At 32.8% G+C, this 14655-nt stretch overlaps 1 protein-coding gene across 1 annotated transcript in view; it reads left to right on the forward strand.

Annotated features, from left to right (window-relative positions):
• The window catches only part of MIOS (meiosis regulator for oocyte development), a 40684-nt gene that overhangs the window by 12186 nt on the left and 13843 nt on the right, over window positions 1–14655 (forward strand). The window contains exons 5-8 of the mRNA XM_063100596.1: window positions 1464–1718; window positions 3640–3809; window positions 6249–6314; window positions 7346–7504. Of these exons, the coding sequence (XP_062956666.1) occupies window positions 1464–1718; window positions 3640–3809; window positions 6249–6314; window positions 7346–7504 (650 nt within the window). The remainder of the gene's footprint in view (window positions 1–1463; window positions 1719–3639; window positions 3810–6248; window positions 6315–7345; window positions 7505–14655) is intronic.

Raw genomic sequence — 14655 nt, forward strand, 5'->3', positions numbered from 1 at the left:
TCACGGATATTCCCACAACAAGGCAGCTTTTACTTTTTCAAGACCACCAGGAGATCTTTCTCCTGATGCTTCTCTTTTACCTTTAGACCCTCTTTTAAAGGGCTCACCTGATTAGGTCAGACCCACACAGAATACTCTTCCTTTGGTTCACTCATAGTCACCTAAGTAAGGTCCTTAATTACATCTGCAAAATGCTTTCACCTCTGCTATATTCTGTTGTTGAGAAGCAAGTCACAGATTCCGCCTGTACTCAAAGGCAAGGGATTATACAAGGATGTGATTACCAGAGTGTAGGAATCATGGAACCTTTTTTATAATTCTGCCTACAACCAACAAATTGAATTAAGAATTCTAAAAACCTGTCTATTTTCTGTTAATCTAGTTATTTACACATGTATAATTATGGTATTATATATAATTATATAAATGTGTAATTACTGTAAATTACAAATGTAACTTACTATGAGAATAATAAAAGAAGCTGGTTACATTGGACATTCATGTTGCCTAATTCATGATTCAGTTTATTCTGAAAATCCTGTATGTTAAAATAACAGCGTGATTACATAATGACAATTTTGATGTTAATATTTTCAAGAACATTTAAGAATTTAAATTGTAATTAATAGTCCTTAAGTTTTATCTTTATTCGTTTTGTCGTTACTTGGCACCAAGTACCATCCTAAGTGAAATTACCCTGTGCTCGCTTCGGCAGCACATATACTAAGTGAAATTACCCTGCCATTAGGATCACCTGTTTTGATTGCAGTATAAATCATGCTACAAGAATAGTAAAGCTTTGTTTGGGGGGGAAGAAAAGGAGAATATGAAGTTTCATGACTTAATAAGGGGAAAAAAAAAATACCTTCATACCATTCCCACTGTATTTTAACTTTAGTACTTACCTTAAACTTTCAAAGTACTTTGAAGTCTTTGATCTCATTTTTTCATGTATATATACAGAGAGAAAGAGAGAGAGAAGGAGGGAGAAGGGAGAAAGAGAGAGAGAGCACTCCTACTGGATCTCAGGCAGTTAGGGATGCCTTGCAAATAAAACAGATAAGCTACCTGTACTCTACTCTCAGAGCTTATGTTAAGTGCTAAATGAAATAGAGGAAACAATGGGTGGTGAATTAGATAATAACAGCTCTACTAGTTTAGATTAGATGATCAGGGAGATTTCTCTGAAGCAGTAAATCAGCTTAGTCCATCTGAGCATTCGCTCTTATCCCAGTAACTCTTCTTTTGTAACTCAAAAAGCTGTTGTACTTAGAAACACGCAAACAAAATAAGTGTTATTTGTGGTATATTTTATGTTTATGCTATCATAAACTTGTGGCTGAGAAGATGAATATCCTAAATATGTTGTTGAAATATTTCTCCATAAAACTGGCTTATTGTCCAAAGACTATATTTCAAAATAACAATAAACAAAATAATATAAAAATGTTTTCTGTTTTTAGGAATGGTGGAAAGCAGCAGACATAATTGGATTGGGTTGGATAAGCAAACTGATATTCAAAATTTAAATGAAGAGAGAATCTTAGCTTTACAGCTTTGTGGGTGGATTAAGAAAGGAACGGATGTAGACGTGGGGCCATTTTTGAACTCCCTTGTACAAGAAGAGGAATGGGAGAGAGCTGCTGCTGTGGCATTGTTCAACTTGGATATTCGACGAGCAATCCAAATCCTGAACGAAGGGGCATCTTCAGAAAAAGGTATTTGGAAGATACTGGGCGTTCATAGAATCATTTAAAGAAAGGATGCTGATAACTTTAAGGTATCTAATCAATTAATATTTTTGATATGTAAATTTTTGTTGAAGGAGAAAATAGTACAGTACTATATTCATGACAGTAAGTATTAGGCCATCCTTGTTATTTAAGCCTTGCTTTAGGTCTGTACAAACAAAGATATGATTTAAATGTCATTTTAATAATAATATAAGGAGTGTTCAAATGTGTTCATTTTCAGTATTTTGTCTTTTAAAGATAGTTCACATACATTTAAAAATTTTTGTTTTCTTAAAGATTAGGACTACTTTGGTTTGCAAGCATTTTTATGGTACACATTTGAGTGTATTTTAGTTTATACTTTCTCTTTTGGATGGCTGTTGGTTGACCTTTAAGAAACTGAATGACACTTTTATTTAAACTAATAAGCAAATACTAATCCAAAACTTCAGGTTTTTTTATTATCAGGAATATTTCACTTAAAAATACCTGAGATGTTTATAGCTATTGATTTTTAATACACCTAGCAAATTATTTCTGAGTATTCCGAACATTGAATTCTTATTTGCTGGTCCATTTTGAAAGCATTATATTTTTGTTGCACCATGGAGGAAAACATGAAATTAACTGTGGTATGTTTACGTGCCATCTAAAAGTTAATTTTTTTTTGCTCAGATTGGCATCTTTCCCTTCACCTTTGCTCTAATGAAAATCTTCCTCATTTGAGAGTGCAATAGCAGATATGTGGTGATGGAAGAAAGAATTTCTAATTATAATTTTGTTATGATGTGTTCCTGTCATGTGTACCTGGAAAATTTGCTGGTAGATTTAAACAGCCGTATTAATAATAGGGAAAATATGTCTTTCCATTGATTTTAATAACTTGGATAAGGACCAAAGAAAAGTCTTCCCTAATGTTCCCTTCCATTGAGAAATAAATTGTTCTATGCAAAATCCAAAGATATTCCTTTTTTTTTTTTTTTTCTAATTTTTTGAGAAGACTTTTTATCTGTTTATTAGAATAGGCAGAGGAAGCAAGCACAAAGTAACTTGGGGAAAAATGTTTACAGAAATGAAGAATAAGGCTGTTAAGAACATAAAGTGGGAAACACTGTTTTATTTGCAAAAGGAAAAAAATCACTTAAATGAAGAAACAGAGAATAAGAAAACTTCTATAATAAATGTAGAAAATACCTAAAGGTAAATTTTTTTCTTTTGAGGCTAAACTTATGTTAGAAGACTAGCAGGTTACCGTCAGCCATATAAACTACTTAGAATAAATGTTTAAAAGACTATTGGTAACAAGTGCTTTGTTGCAAATGTGTCTAAGTCCAATTCTGTGATAATTCTCATAGTTCATTTTGTCCTAGAAAAATTAAAAGTATGATATTGTAATAAGAATGCTGAAATATTGGCTTTCTGCACTTTGCAGTTGATGCTTATATACATAAGTATGTGCATTATATATTTAGGAATAGGAAAATAAAATGATTTTGAAAATTACAGTCCTGAGATGCAGAAATATTTACTATCAGTGCTTTGAAATGAACTTGTTGATAAAGTTGGCAGTGATTCTGGTAGGATGTCTTCCCTTTCTTCATTTAGGTGCTAAGCAATGATATACTGTTATAGAAACCTGCCTAAAATGAGAACTTGAAAATTAAAAGATGTACTTTGTCCTGCAGAGGGTTTGCAAACATGGGCATGAGTTTTTTTTATAAGAGTGGAATTGTTTTGCTTTCAGATCTTGCCAAATTTTCCAAACTGAATCAAAACCCTTATTCTTGTGGGTTCATTTTAATGTGCTAAAAGTCTCCTTCGATCTCTGTTTATAGCTTAAGAAATGTGGAAAAAGGGAATATTAAGCTTTTGATCACTTTGATTAGCTATCTGTTTTAACGTGCAGGAGATCTGAATCTCAATGTGGTAGCAATGGCTTTATCGGGTTATACAGATGAGAAGAACTCCCTTTGGAGAGAAATGTGCAGCACTCTACGATTACAGCTAAACAACCCATACCTGTGTGTCATGTTTGCGTTTTTGACAAGCGAAACAGGATCTTATGATGGAGTTTTGGTAAGCTAATTTGTTTCACAAGATCCTCCTTTGAATTAAGATAGCAGTTTTTATGCAGCTTTGTTAAAATTTTCAAATGTCTGTTGCATAATGTATTTTGATGCATGTTTTAAAATAAAGCATCTTAAACTTTTTTCGAGCATCTCTTCTTGACTGTGATTCTCAGCCTAGAGTTAGTTAACTGATATCAAGCTGGATTTGATTTTGTAGTTTTTTGTTTGTTGGTTTTGTGTTTTTTTTTGTGGCTGGCCAGTGTGGGGATCTGAACCTTTGACCTTGGTGTTATAACAGTGTGTTCTAACCAAATGAGCTAACTAGCCAGCTTAGTTTTAATAATATAATTTACAGATATAGAAGGAATAAAACTTTATCCTTTAGCTTAAGAACTGAGCTTTAGAAATCTACAACTATATAAACATAAAATTTATTTGCTATTTAAATATAGTATATCTTGTGTGTGTGTGAGTGTGTGTGTGTGTGTGTGTGTGTGTGTGTTCAGCTAAATAAACCAACTCATCATCTTGTCTGACTTAGCATTTGTCATTCTCAGACATGTTTCTGTTTGGAAGATAAATTATATAATCACAGTTCTTAAAGTGGACTATTTAATCTTTTCATTATTTGGTTATTTTGTTGTTTTTTTCTCTCTTGCTTTAGCCACCTGTGACCACATCACTAGATAGGTTCTTTATCACAAAGTAGGGAAAGAACGAAGTGAGATTTGCTTATCAGTTTCAGTTGTTGGGATTTAAGTTTCACATTAGTACCACAACTTTCTTTGTACTGTTGGGCTTCTTTCTAGCAATGAGAAGAGCTTTCTGCATTGAAACTGACCATGTTTGCTGTTATATCATTTTTTATAAGATAGACATTGCTTGAATAATTGATTTAAATGACAGTCCCTAAGAATTTGCAAAAACATGTCTTTTAATGAAAAGATGTATCTTAATGAAATTTTTAATAAATATTAGTGTCCAATTTGGCAGTGTCCACAGTTTAGTGTTTTGTCCATTACTTTTAATAAATTACTATTGAACTATTCTATCCACTTCAAATTAATATCCAAGAATTTTTTTTAACTGTTATTATTATTTTTTTTATTGACTAGAGTTTAAATGTTGCATCTTGAAGAGATAAGATGATACTTTCAGGAAGTGATAGAGAATGATGGAGACTAGAAAAAGAAGTGGATTGTTTAACTTTTTAATTGATAGAGAAGTGTATTGCTTAAATATTAAATTTCTGTATTTTAAGTTAAATGACCTGTAGTAAGTACTGTTCTTTTCTTATAGCTAAATTTGAGTTATTACTAAGGGATATGTGAGTAAGAAGTTCAGATTTCCAAGCCATTTCAAGAATGTATTTAATTATACTTTATGTATGAATAATTATAATTAATCTTGCTCTTTTTTAAAAAAAAATTAAGTTGCAGTAAGATAGTGAAAAGTACTTAATTGGTAAGTCAGAAGATAAAGGGCTGAGTCCTTGCTCTGCCCCACGTACCTTAGCCATTCAGTTAACTTTTTGGGGTTTTGGTTTTCTCAGCTATAAAATGGGACAGATAATATTTATAATTTCTTCCAGATCAAAATTGTAACAAATGCAACTGAATCTAAGTTAAATCTAGCTTATACCAAACATGGTCCCTCTGTAGGGCAGAACCATATTTTATAATTGAGAAAACACACTAAGATGAGTATCAACTGAAGTGATCTTGTATTTAAAGAAGGAGAAAAACTGTAACATAAATGGCTTCAATTGAAATTGGATCTTTTTCCCACCTTTAAATTATTTTTTCCTGATCACAAAATTAATTGTACTTTCTACATTTATAGTAAATATTTTTCAAAATAGAGTTTTACAGTAATGACAAGTATACAAAAATTTAAGTTGTAATGGCTCTGAAAATTTTGTCACAAACCACCTATAGAACAATATTCTACTTTCATCACAAAAGTGTACCTATTTATAAGTTTTCAAACTTGTCACTTTGTATTTAAAAACATGTATTGGTATTCTTTCTAAATTCTGTAACGGTATATAGTCAATTCACAGATTTCCTAGACTTGTTGATTAATTTAGCAGCCAAGGAAAGATTTCCTTAGTCTTCCCCAGATTAATTTCTGTTTGATGGAAGGATTACATGGCATGTTACATTTGTTACACTATATGTTATTGCTTATATTTTATGTTGGAGTTATATGAGACTGAACTGAATTTTTTTTTTAACTGAATTTGGTCAGAAAATTTGAGTTTCCTGAGAGTTACATCAGGAAAAGCATCTTAGGCAATAAATGTCTCAGCCAAGATATATACAATAATTTATTAATACATTTGAAAATAGAATTACATATTGGGTATATAAAATACTTAGTTTCTGCAAAAATTTAAAACTCCTAGCACTTATAAGTAACTCCTTGCTTTGTCTCTTATTTCCAGTATGAAAACAAAGTTGCAGTACGTGACAGAGTGGCATTTGCTTGTAAATTCCTCAGTGATACTCAGGTGAGAAGAACTGACTTAATTCCATATTTGAAGGGCTTAATACTTATTGTTACTTGATTATTCTAAGAAACTAACCTTTATGTATAATTACGTATGTGAGAGATTTACATGTAAGTTCTTCTAAAAAGTTAATTTCTTTCTTAGATCAAGATATTACAGACATATCTATCATAACTAAATTTACTTCTTTAGAATGCTCACCTAATATTTTAGTTTATTTCTTCTTTTGGAAGTAAGATTAGTAGGTAAAGATGTTAAACTCAGCTCTTAATGATGCTACAAAAGAATTTCTTCATTTTCGGGCCGAGCCAGTGGCGCACTCAGGAGAGTGAGGCGCGGGGAGCACAGCGACGCTCCCACCGCGGGTTCGGATCCTATATAGGAATAGCCGGTGCACTCACTGGCTGAGTGCCGGTCACGAAAAAGACAAAAAAAAAGAAGAAAAAAAAGAATTTCTTCATTTTCAATACAATAAGTGGTTGCTGAATGACTATGTTATGATATAGTGAGGGAGAAATGTACATAAACCACTAGTAATACAGTGTGCTAAGTGCTATAATAAGGAGTAAGTGCTGGGGGAATATAGAGGAATCTTGGCTTGAGTTTGGAGTGGATAAAGTCAAGAAAGACCTAACAGAAGTGATTTTTCTTGATGATCTTGAAGTTCCCTTTCAACTTATATGCTGTGATTCTATAACTGCTATGATAGACAAGAACTTTGCAGAAAAATGAGGATAATTCTCTTTACAATAGTAAACCATCTACAGTTCTTTTATAGAATAATTATCAAAACATAGTAAATGTTTTTTAATATTTTTAATTTTTTTTAATATTTCAAATGATTTTGGATACTGCATTGAAATTTGTAATAGATGCAGACTTCTTAGAGAATACATACCTAGATTTTAGCAAGGGATTTTGTTTTAGAATGTTTTCCATTAGGAATGAAATTGTTCCCAATGTAGTAATTTTAAAGTACAACATATGTAGTGAAAGAGATTGCTTTAGAAAAATCACTTTGAATTTTCTAGTTAAATAGATACATCGAAAAGTTGACCAATGAAATGAAAGAGGCTGGAAATTTGGAAGGAATTTTGCTTACAGGCCTTACCAAAGATGGAGTGGACTTAATGGAGAGTTATGTCGATAGAACTGGAGATGTCCAAACAGCAAGTTACTGCATGTTACAGGTCAGTGCAGTTTGACAGCAGCTTTTTTTAAAAAAAAAGCTTAACCACACACTGTTTTTTTCTTCAGTTGAAAGCGGGTGCACACTTTTGCTTGCTTAGGGGTTTTAGAAGGCATTTAGCTTTTACCTAATCAGTTGATCTACTGAGAACTTGTGCTTTATCTTACTGTCCCTAAGTCTCCTCTCTAAGTTACCCAGTTTTTCTTTTCACTTTGGGAATTGCCAGTTTTGACTACATCTGAATTTATATATAGCTCAAAAGGAACAGAGAAACCTCTCTTCAATTTCTCCAGTTTTTGACAGAACTATGCCTTTTCCCAAAGAGATTCACTTTCCCTGATCTGAACTACATTTTACTCAAAATGTAGAAGGCAAGTTATGCCACAGCTCTCTCAACTCTCCTTTTTCCTCTTTATTATCAATGGGTGTGATTTAGGATAACCAGTTCATCTGTTTTTTTCTGTTATTACTGTCCAGTGGTTAAAAACATAGTCTTGGCAAAGGTTGCCTTCTTGGTTTTTTTTGTTGGAAATATAGTGAAAATTTAGAATATTTCCCTGTGATTTCCTATAACCCTCCAGCTGATCTTATCTTTTCATAGCATATTAGTCCATTTTCTGTCACTTATAACAGAATACCTGGAACTGAGTAATTTATAAAGAAATGAAATTTATTTCTTACTGTTTCAGAGGCTAGGAAGTCCATGCTCCAGGGGTGCATCTGGTAAGGGACTTCTTCGTGGTGGTGACTTTCTACAGGGTCCCATGGTGATGCAGGCAATCACATGACAAGGATGGCAAGAAAGCTCACTTGTTTTCTTTATAAAGCCATGAGTGCTCATGACATGAGTGCTCGTGACAATCCACTAAACCATAAATCCATTAATGGATTAACCCATTCATGAGGGCAGGGCCCTCATGATCCAGTCACTTTTTCAAGGTCCCACCTATCAAATACCATAATAGGATTTCCCATCCTCTTAACACTTTTACAATGGGGATCACATTTCCAGTGCATGAATTTGTGGGGGACATTCAACCCATAGCACATGGTGTCAGTACGTTCCTTATTCCTATCCTCATCCTTTTACACAAGATGATAGCGTGCTGTATACTGAATAAACATAGTAAAATGTCCCCTTCCCCACTCTACCTTCTTATGAACATATAGGAAAGTACTTCAAAAAGTTAATGGAAAGATTCATGTTATCTTTTGATTCTGTTTTTCCACAAACTTTTTGAAGTATTTTCACACAGATTGTGGCTTACAGACCACAAAGTAAACTTACCTAAAGTATAAAGCCTCTGCCCATGGAAGAAAAGGTATCCTTCTATAACATTTGTTTCATACTGAAATGAGATTATATGTTTTAAATTAAACTGTAGATATATGGCTACAGAGTACAAATGGGTTAGTAACCTTTTATCAAGATTTACAAAATATATTTAAAATGCAGACAGTATATAATTGGATCTTGCTTTTTTAAAAATCCAGTCTGATAATTGCTGCCTTTTAATTGGGTTGTTTCCTCCATTTACATTTGTTACGGTCATGGTAAGTCTACCATCTTACTATTTGTTTTCTGTTTTGTTTTTCCTTTTTCCTTTTGTTCCTCTGTTTCTTTTCTACCTTATTTTGGGTTAATTTAATATTTTCACGTTACACTTTATTTTCTCTATTGTCTTTTTAACTATAGTCCTTTTCATTATCCTTTTATTTTCTTTTTTGAAGTGGTTGCCCTAGGTCCAACAACGTGCATCCTTAACTTCACGAAGTCAACGTTTTACCTCCTCATACTTAACATTTCACACCTGACACATCATGCTTCCTACTTTACCCTTTCCTTTTATTACTTCACAACTGACACTTTCCAAGTTTTGCTTTATACTTCCTATTTCACTCTTCACAAATGTTAAAACAGTGTAATTACCGTCTTACCCACTCTTTTGTCCTGTTGTCATAAATTTTATTTCTATGTACATTATAAGCTTCAATTTAGAGTGTTACTATTTTTGCTTTGAACAGTCATTTGTTTTTGAAGTAAATCATGAAAAAGAAAGAAAGCATGGGCTTTTATATTTATTCACTTATTTACCATTCCTGGCATTCTTTATTTCTTCCTATAGACCTGAGTTGCATCTAGTATCATTTCCCTTTGGTCTTTCTCTTTAGCATTTCTTGTAGTACAGATGACAGTTTCAGCTTTTTAATTTTAACTGAAAATGTCTATTTCACCGTTGTTTTTTCTTTAGCACCTTAAAGATGCAGTTTTTAGTCTTCTGGCCTTCATCGTTTCTGACGAGGAAGTCAGCTTTTCTTACCCTTGGTTCCCTGTATGTGATGTTTCATTTTTTTCTTTGGTTTCATTCAGTATTATCTCTTTTTCTTTGATTTTTCAGCTGTATGAACCTAATTTGTGGTTCTTTTTATCCTGCTTGTGATTCACTGAGCTTTGTGGATCTGTGCATCAGTATTTTTTTTGGTCAGATTTGTGGAAGTTTGGGGGCATTTTTTATTTTTTTATTTTTTTTTTTCTGCCCCAATCTCATGCTATTTCTCTGTGGACTCTTATTGCACACATATTAAACCATTTGATGTTGTCCATAGATGCCTGAGGCTCTGTTCATTTTCCTTCTGTCTTTTTTTCCCTCAGTTCTTCATATTGGATAATTTCTGTTGATTTGTTCATTGACTCGTCTGTCACCTCCTGTCTGCTATTAAACTTTTTAGGGAATTTCTAATTTCAGTTATTGTACTTTTCAGTTGTAGATTATCAACTTTGTTATAGTTTACATTTTTCAGCTCAAATTCTCTATGTGTTCACTAATTAAAACCCTATTTTTTCTTCTAAGTCTTTGACCACATTTTTTTGAACATATTTCTTTTTTCATTGAAAGCTCAAATAGAATACAAGGTTAAATTTTAAAATTTTTAAACTTTACATTCTCTCAACTTATGGGTAGGATGTTTTGGGGTTTTTCTTAACTGTATATTTATCGAGTACAGTGTGATATTTGGGTATATTTATACAGTGTGCTGTGATCATGTCAAGATAATTAGAATATCTATCACCTCCAACATTTGTTACATCTTTATGTTGGGAACATTTGATATACTCTCTACTAGTTATATATTGTAATTTGTTGTAGACTGTAGTCTTCCTACAATGCTATAGAACACTAGACCTTATTCTTCCTATCTCACTACAATTTCGTATCCATTGACCACCCTTTCCCTATCCCCTCCTCCTCTTGCCAGTCTCTAATAACCACTATTCTGCTGTCTACTTCCATGAGATCAACTTTTTTAGCTTTCACTTATGAGTGAGAACATGAGGTATTTCTCTTTCTGTTTCTGGCTTATTTCACTTAATGTAATTTTCTCCAAGCTCATCCATGTTGCTGCAAATGCAGATTTCATTCTTTGTTATGGCTGAGTATTTTTCTATTGTGTATATATACAACATTTTCTTTATCCATTTATTAGTTGATGGACATTTAAGTTAGTTCCATATCTTGGCTATTGTGAATAGAGCCTTGATAAACATGGGAGTGCAGATATCCCTTCAACATGTCGATTTCCCTTCCTTTGGATGTATACCTAGTAATGGGATTACTGGATCATTGATAGTCTATAGGTAGTTGTTTGAGAAATAGTTGTTTTACTATTGAATTTGTTTGAGTTACTTGTATGTTGTAGATATTAATCCCTTGTTGAATGAATACTTTGCAAATATTTTCTGTCATTCTACAGGTTGTCTTGTTGTTCTGTTGACTGTTACCTTTGCTGTGCAGAAGTTTTTTAGTTTTATGTAATGCCATTTGTTTAGTTTTGCTTTTGTTGCCTCTGCTTTTGAGGTCTTATTCATAAAATCTTTGCCCAGTCCTATGTCCTGAAGCATTTTTCCTGTGTTTTTGCCTAATAGTTTTGTATTTTCAGTTCTTACATTTAGGTCTTTAGTTTGAGTTGATTTTGGCATATGGTGAAAGATAAGGGTCTAGTTTCATTCTTCTGCATATGGATCTCCAATTTTCCCAGCATCATTTATTAAAGAGACTCTCCTTTCCCCAATCTATGTTCTTGGCTCCTTTGTTAAAAATCAGTTGGCTGTAGGTATGTGGATTTATTTCCGGATTCTCTATTCTGTTCCATTGATGTATGTGTCTTATTTTTACACCCGTACCATGCTGTTTGGGTTACTATAGCTTTCTAGTATATTTTGAAGTCAGGGAATGTGATGATGCCTCCTGCTTTGTTTTGTTTTTTGGGTTTGCTTTTTTTGTTGTTTGGGACTGCTTTGCCTATTTGGGGTCTTTTGTTGCATATAAATATTTGGATTGGTTTTTCTTTCTGTGAAGTATGTCATTGGTAGTTTACTGGGGATTGCATTGAATCTGTAGAGAGCTTGGGGTAGTGTGGTCATTTTGACAATATTGATTCTTCCAGTCATTGAACATGGACTATCTTTCCATTTTCTTATGTTGTCTTTAATTTCTTTAATCAGTGTTTTCTAGTTTTCCTTATAGAGATCTTTCACCTCCTTGGTTAAATTTATTCCTATTTTTTTGTTGTTGTTGTTGTTGTTACTATGGTAAATGGGATTGCTATCTTGATTTCTTTTTCTGCCAGTTCATTTTCAATGTAGAAATACTACTGATTTTCATATATTGATTTTGTATCCTGCAACTTTACTGAATTTGTTTGTCAAATCTAGGAGTTTTTGGTATATGCTTTAGGTTTCTCTCTGTATAAAATCATGTATCTGTGAACAGGGACAATTTGACTTCCTCCTTTCCAGTTTGGATCCCCTTTATTTCTTTCTCTTGCCTAATTGCTCTGGCTGTGACTTCCAGTACTATGTTGAATAAAAGTGGTGAGAGTGGACATCTTTGTCTTGTTCCAGTTTTTAGGGGAAAAACTGAAAGCTTTTCAGTATGATGTTAGGTGTGAGTTTGTCATATGTACCCTTTATTGTGTATACTTTCCTTTTATACCAAATTTGTTGAGAGTTTTTATCATGAAGGGATGTTGAATTTTATCAAATGATTTTTCCACATCTATTGAGATGATCATATGGGGTTTTTTTTCATTCTTTTGATGTGATGTATCAGGTAGTTCATTGATTGCATACACTGAGCCATCCTTGTATCCTTGGGATAAATCCCACTTGATCATGGCATATAGTCTTTTTGATGTGCTGTTGAATTTAATTTGCTAGTATTTTATTGACAATTTTTGCATATACATTTATCAGGGATGTTGCCCTCCAGTTTTCTTTTTTTGTCATGTCCTTGCCTAATTTTGGTATCAGGGTAATGCCAGCCTTGTAGCATGAGTTTAGAAGAATTCTGTCCACTTCAATTTGTTGAAATAGTTTGAGAAGTAGTGGTATTAGTTCTTCTTTAAATGTTTGGTAGAATTCAGCATAAAGCCAACTGGTCCTGGGCTTTCTTTGTTGGAAGACATTTTATTACTGATGCAATCTCATTGTTATTGGTCTGTTCAGATATTCTATTTCTTCTTGGTTGGTCATATGTTTATAGGAATTTATCCATTTCCTCTAGGTTTTCAAATTTATTGGTATATTGTTGTTTGTAATATTCTGTAATGATCCTTTGTATTTTGGTGGTATCAGTTGTCTCCATTTGAATGTCTGATTTATATGGGCCTTTTCTCTCTTTTTTTTTTTTTTTGGTTAATCTAGTTAACAGTTTGTCAGTTTTGTTTATCTTTTCAGAAAAACAACTTTTCATTTGGTTGATCTTTTTTATTGTATTTTTAGTCTCAATTTCATTTATTTCTGTGCTCTAATTTTTGTTACTTTTCTGCTACTTATTTTGGGTTTGGTTTGTTCCTTCTTTTCTAGTTCTTTAGTTGCATAGTCTGTTTATAATCTTTTTTTTTTCCTTAGGCTTTTGTTGCTATAAACTTACTTCTTAATACTGCCTTTGCTGTAACCCATAGGTTTTGATATGTTGTGCTTCTGTCTTATTTGTTTCAGGAAATTTTATTTCTGTCTTAATCTCTTCTTTGAACCCATTGTTTAATTTCCATGTATTTGTGTAGTTTCCAAAGTTTTGCTTGCTGTTGATTTCTAGTTTTATTCCATTTTGGTCAGAAAAAATACTTGATATGATTTTTATTTTCTTTTTAACTTGTTGACTCTTGTTTTGTGCCCTAACATATGGGTCAGTCCTGGAGAATGTTCCATGTGCTGATGGAAAAAAAAAGAATGTGTATTCTGGAGCTGCTGGGTGAAATGTTCTATGTCTGTTAAGTTCATCTGGTTTTTGGTATCATTTAAATCCAATGTTTCTTCATGGATTTTCTGTCTCAATGCTCTGTCCAGTGCTGAAAGTTGGGTGTTAAAGTTCCCAACTGTTATTGTGTTGATGTCTATCTCTCCCTTTAGATCTGATAATATTTGCTTTACATATCTGGGTACTCCAGGTTTGGGTGCATATATACTTACAGTTATTATATCCTCTTGCTGTACTGATTCCTTTATCATTATATAATGCCCTTCTTCATCTCTTAGTACAGATTTCAATTGAAAGTCTGTTCTGTGTGATATAAATATAACTACTACTACTCACTTTTGTTTTCCAGTTGTGTGAAATATCTTTTTCTGTCCCTTCACTTTCAGTCTGTGTGTCTTTAATGTGTTTTTTGTATGTATCGTATGGATCAGTCATTTTTTTTATTCATTTACTCAGTCTGTGTCTTTGAATTAGGGTATTTAGTTTATTTACATTCAAGGTTATTATTGATATGTGAGGTCTTACTCCTGTCATTTTGTTGGTTGTTTTCTGATTGGTTTCTATATCCTTTGTTCCTTTCTTCCTCTCTTATTACTTATCTTTGAGGTTTGGTAATTTTCTGTATTGATATGGTTTGACTCCTTTTTCTTTCTAATTGGTATATCTGCTGTGCCAGTAAATTTTATTTTTTCAGGTGTTTTCATGATGGTTTTTATTGTTTTTCTCTTCTGTATGTAGGACTTCCCTAAGCATTTCTCATAAGGCCAGTCTGGTGGTAATGAATTCCTTTAATTTTTGCTTGTCTGAGAAAGACTTTATTTCTCCTTCATTTCTGAAGGATAGCTTTGCTGGGTGTGATATTCTTGGCTGGCAGTTTTTTTCTTTCAGTACT

This window comes from Cynocephalus volans, chromosome 6, assembly GCF_027409185.1.
Source record: "Cynocephalus volans isolate mCynVol1 chromosome 6, mCynVol1.pri, whole genome shotgun sequence".
In the NCBI taxonomy this organism is placed as follows: Eukaryota; Metazoa; Chordata; class Mammalia; order Dermoptera; family Cynocephalidae; genus Cynocephalus; species Cynocephalus volans.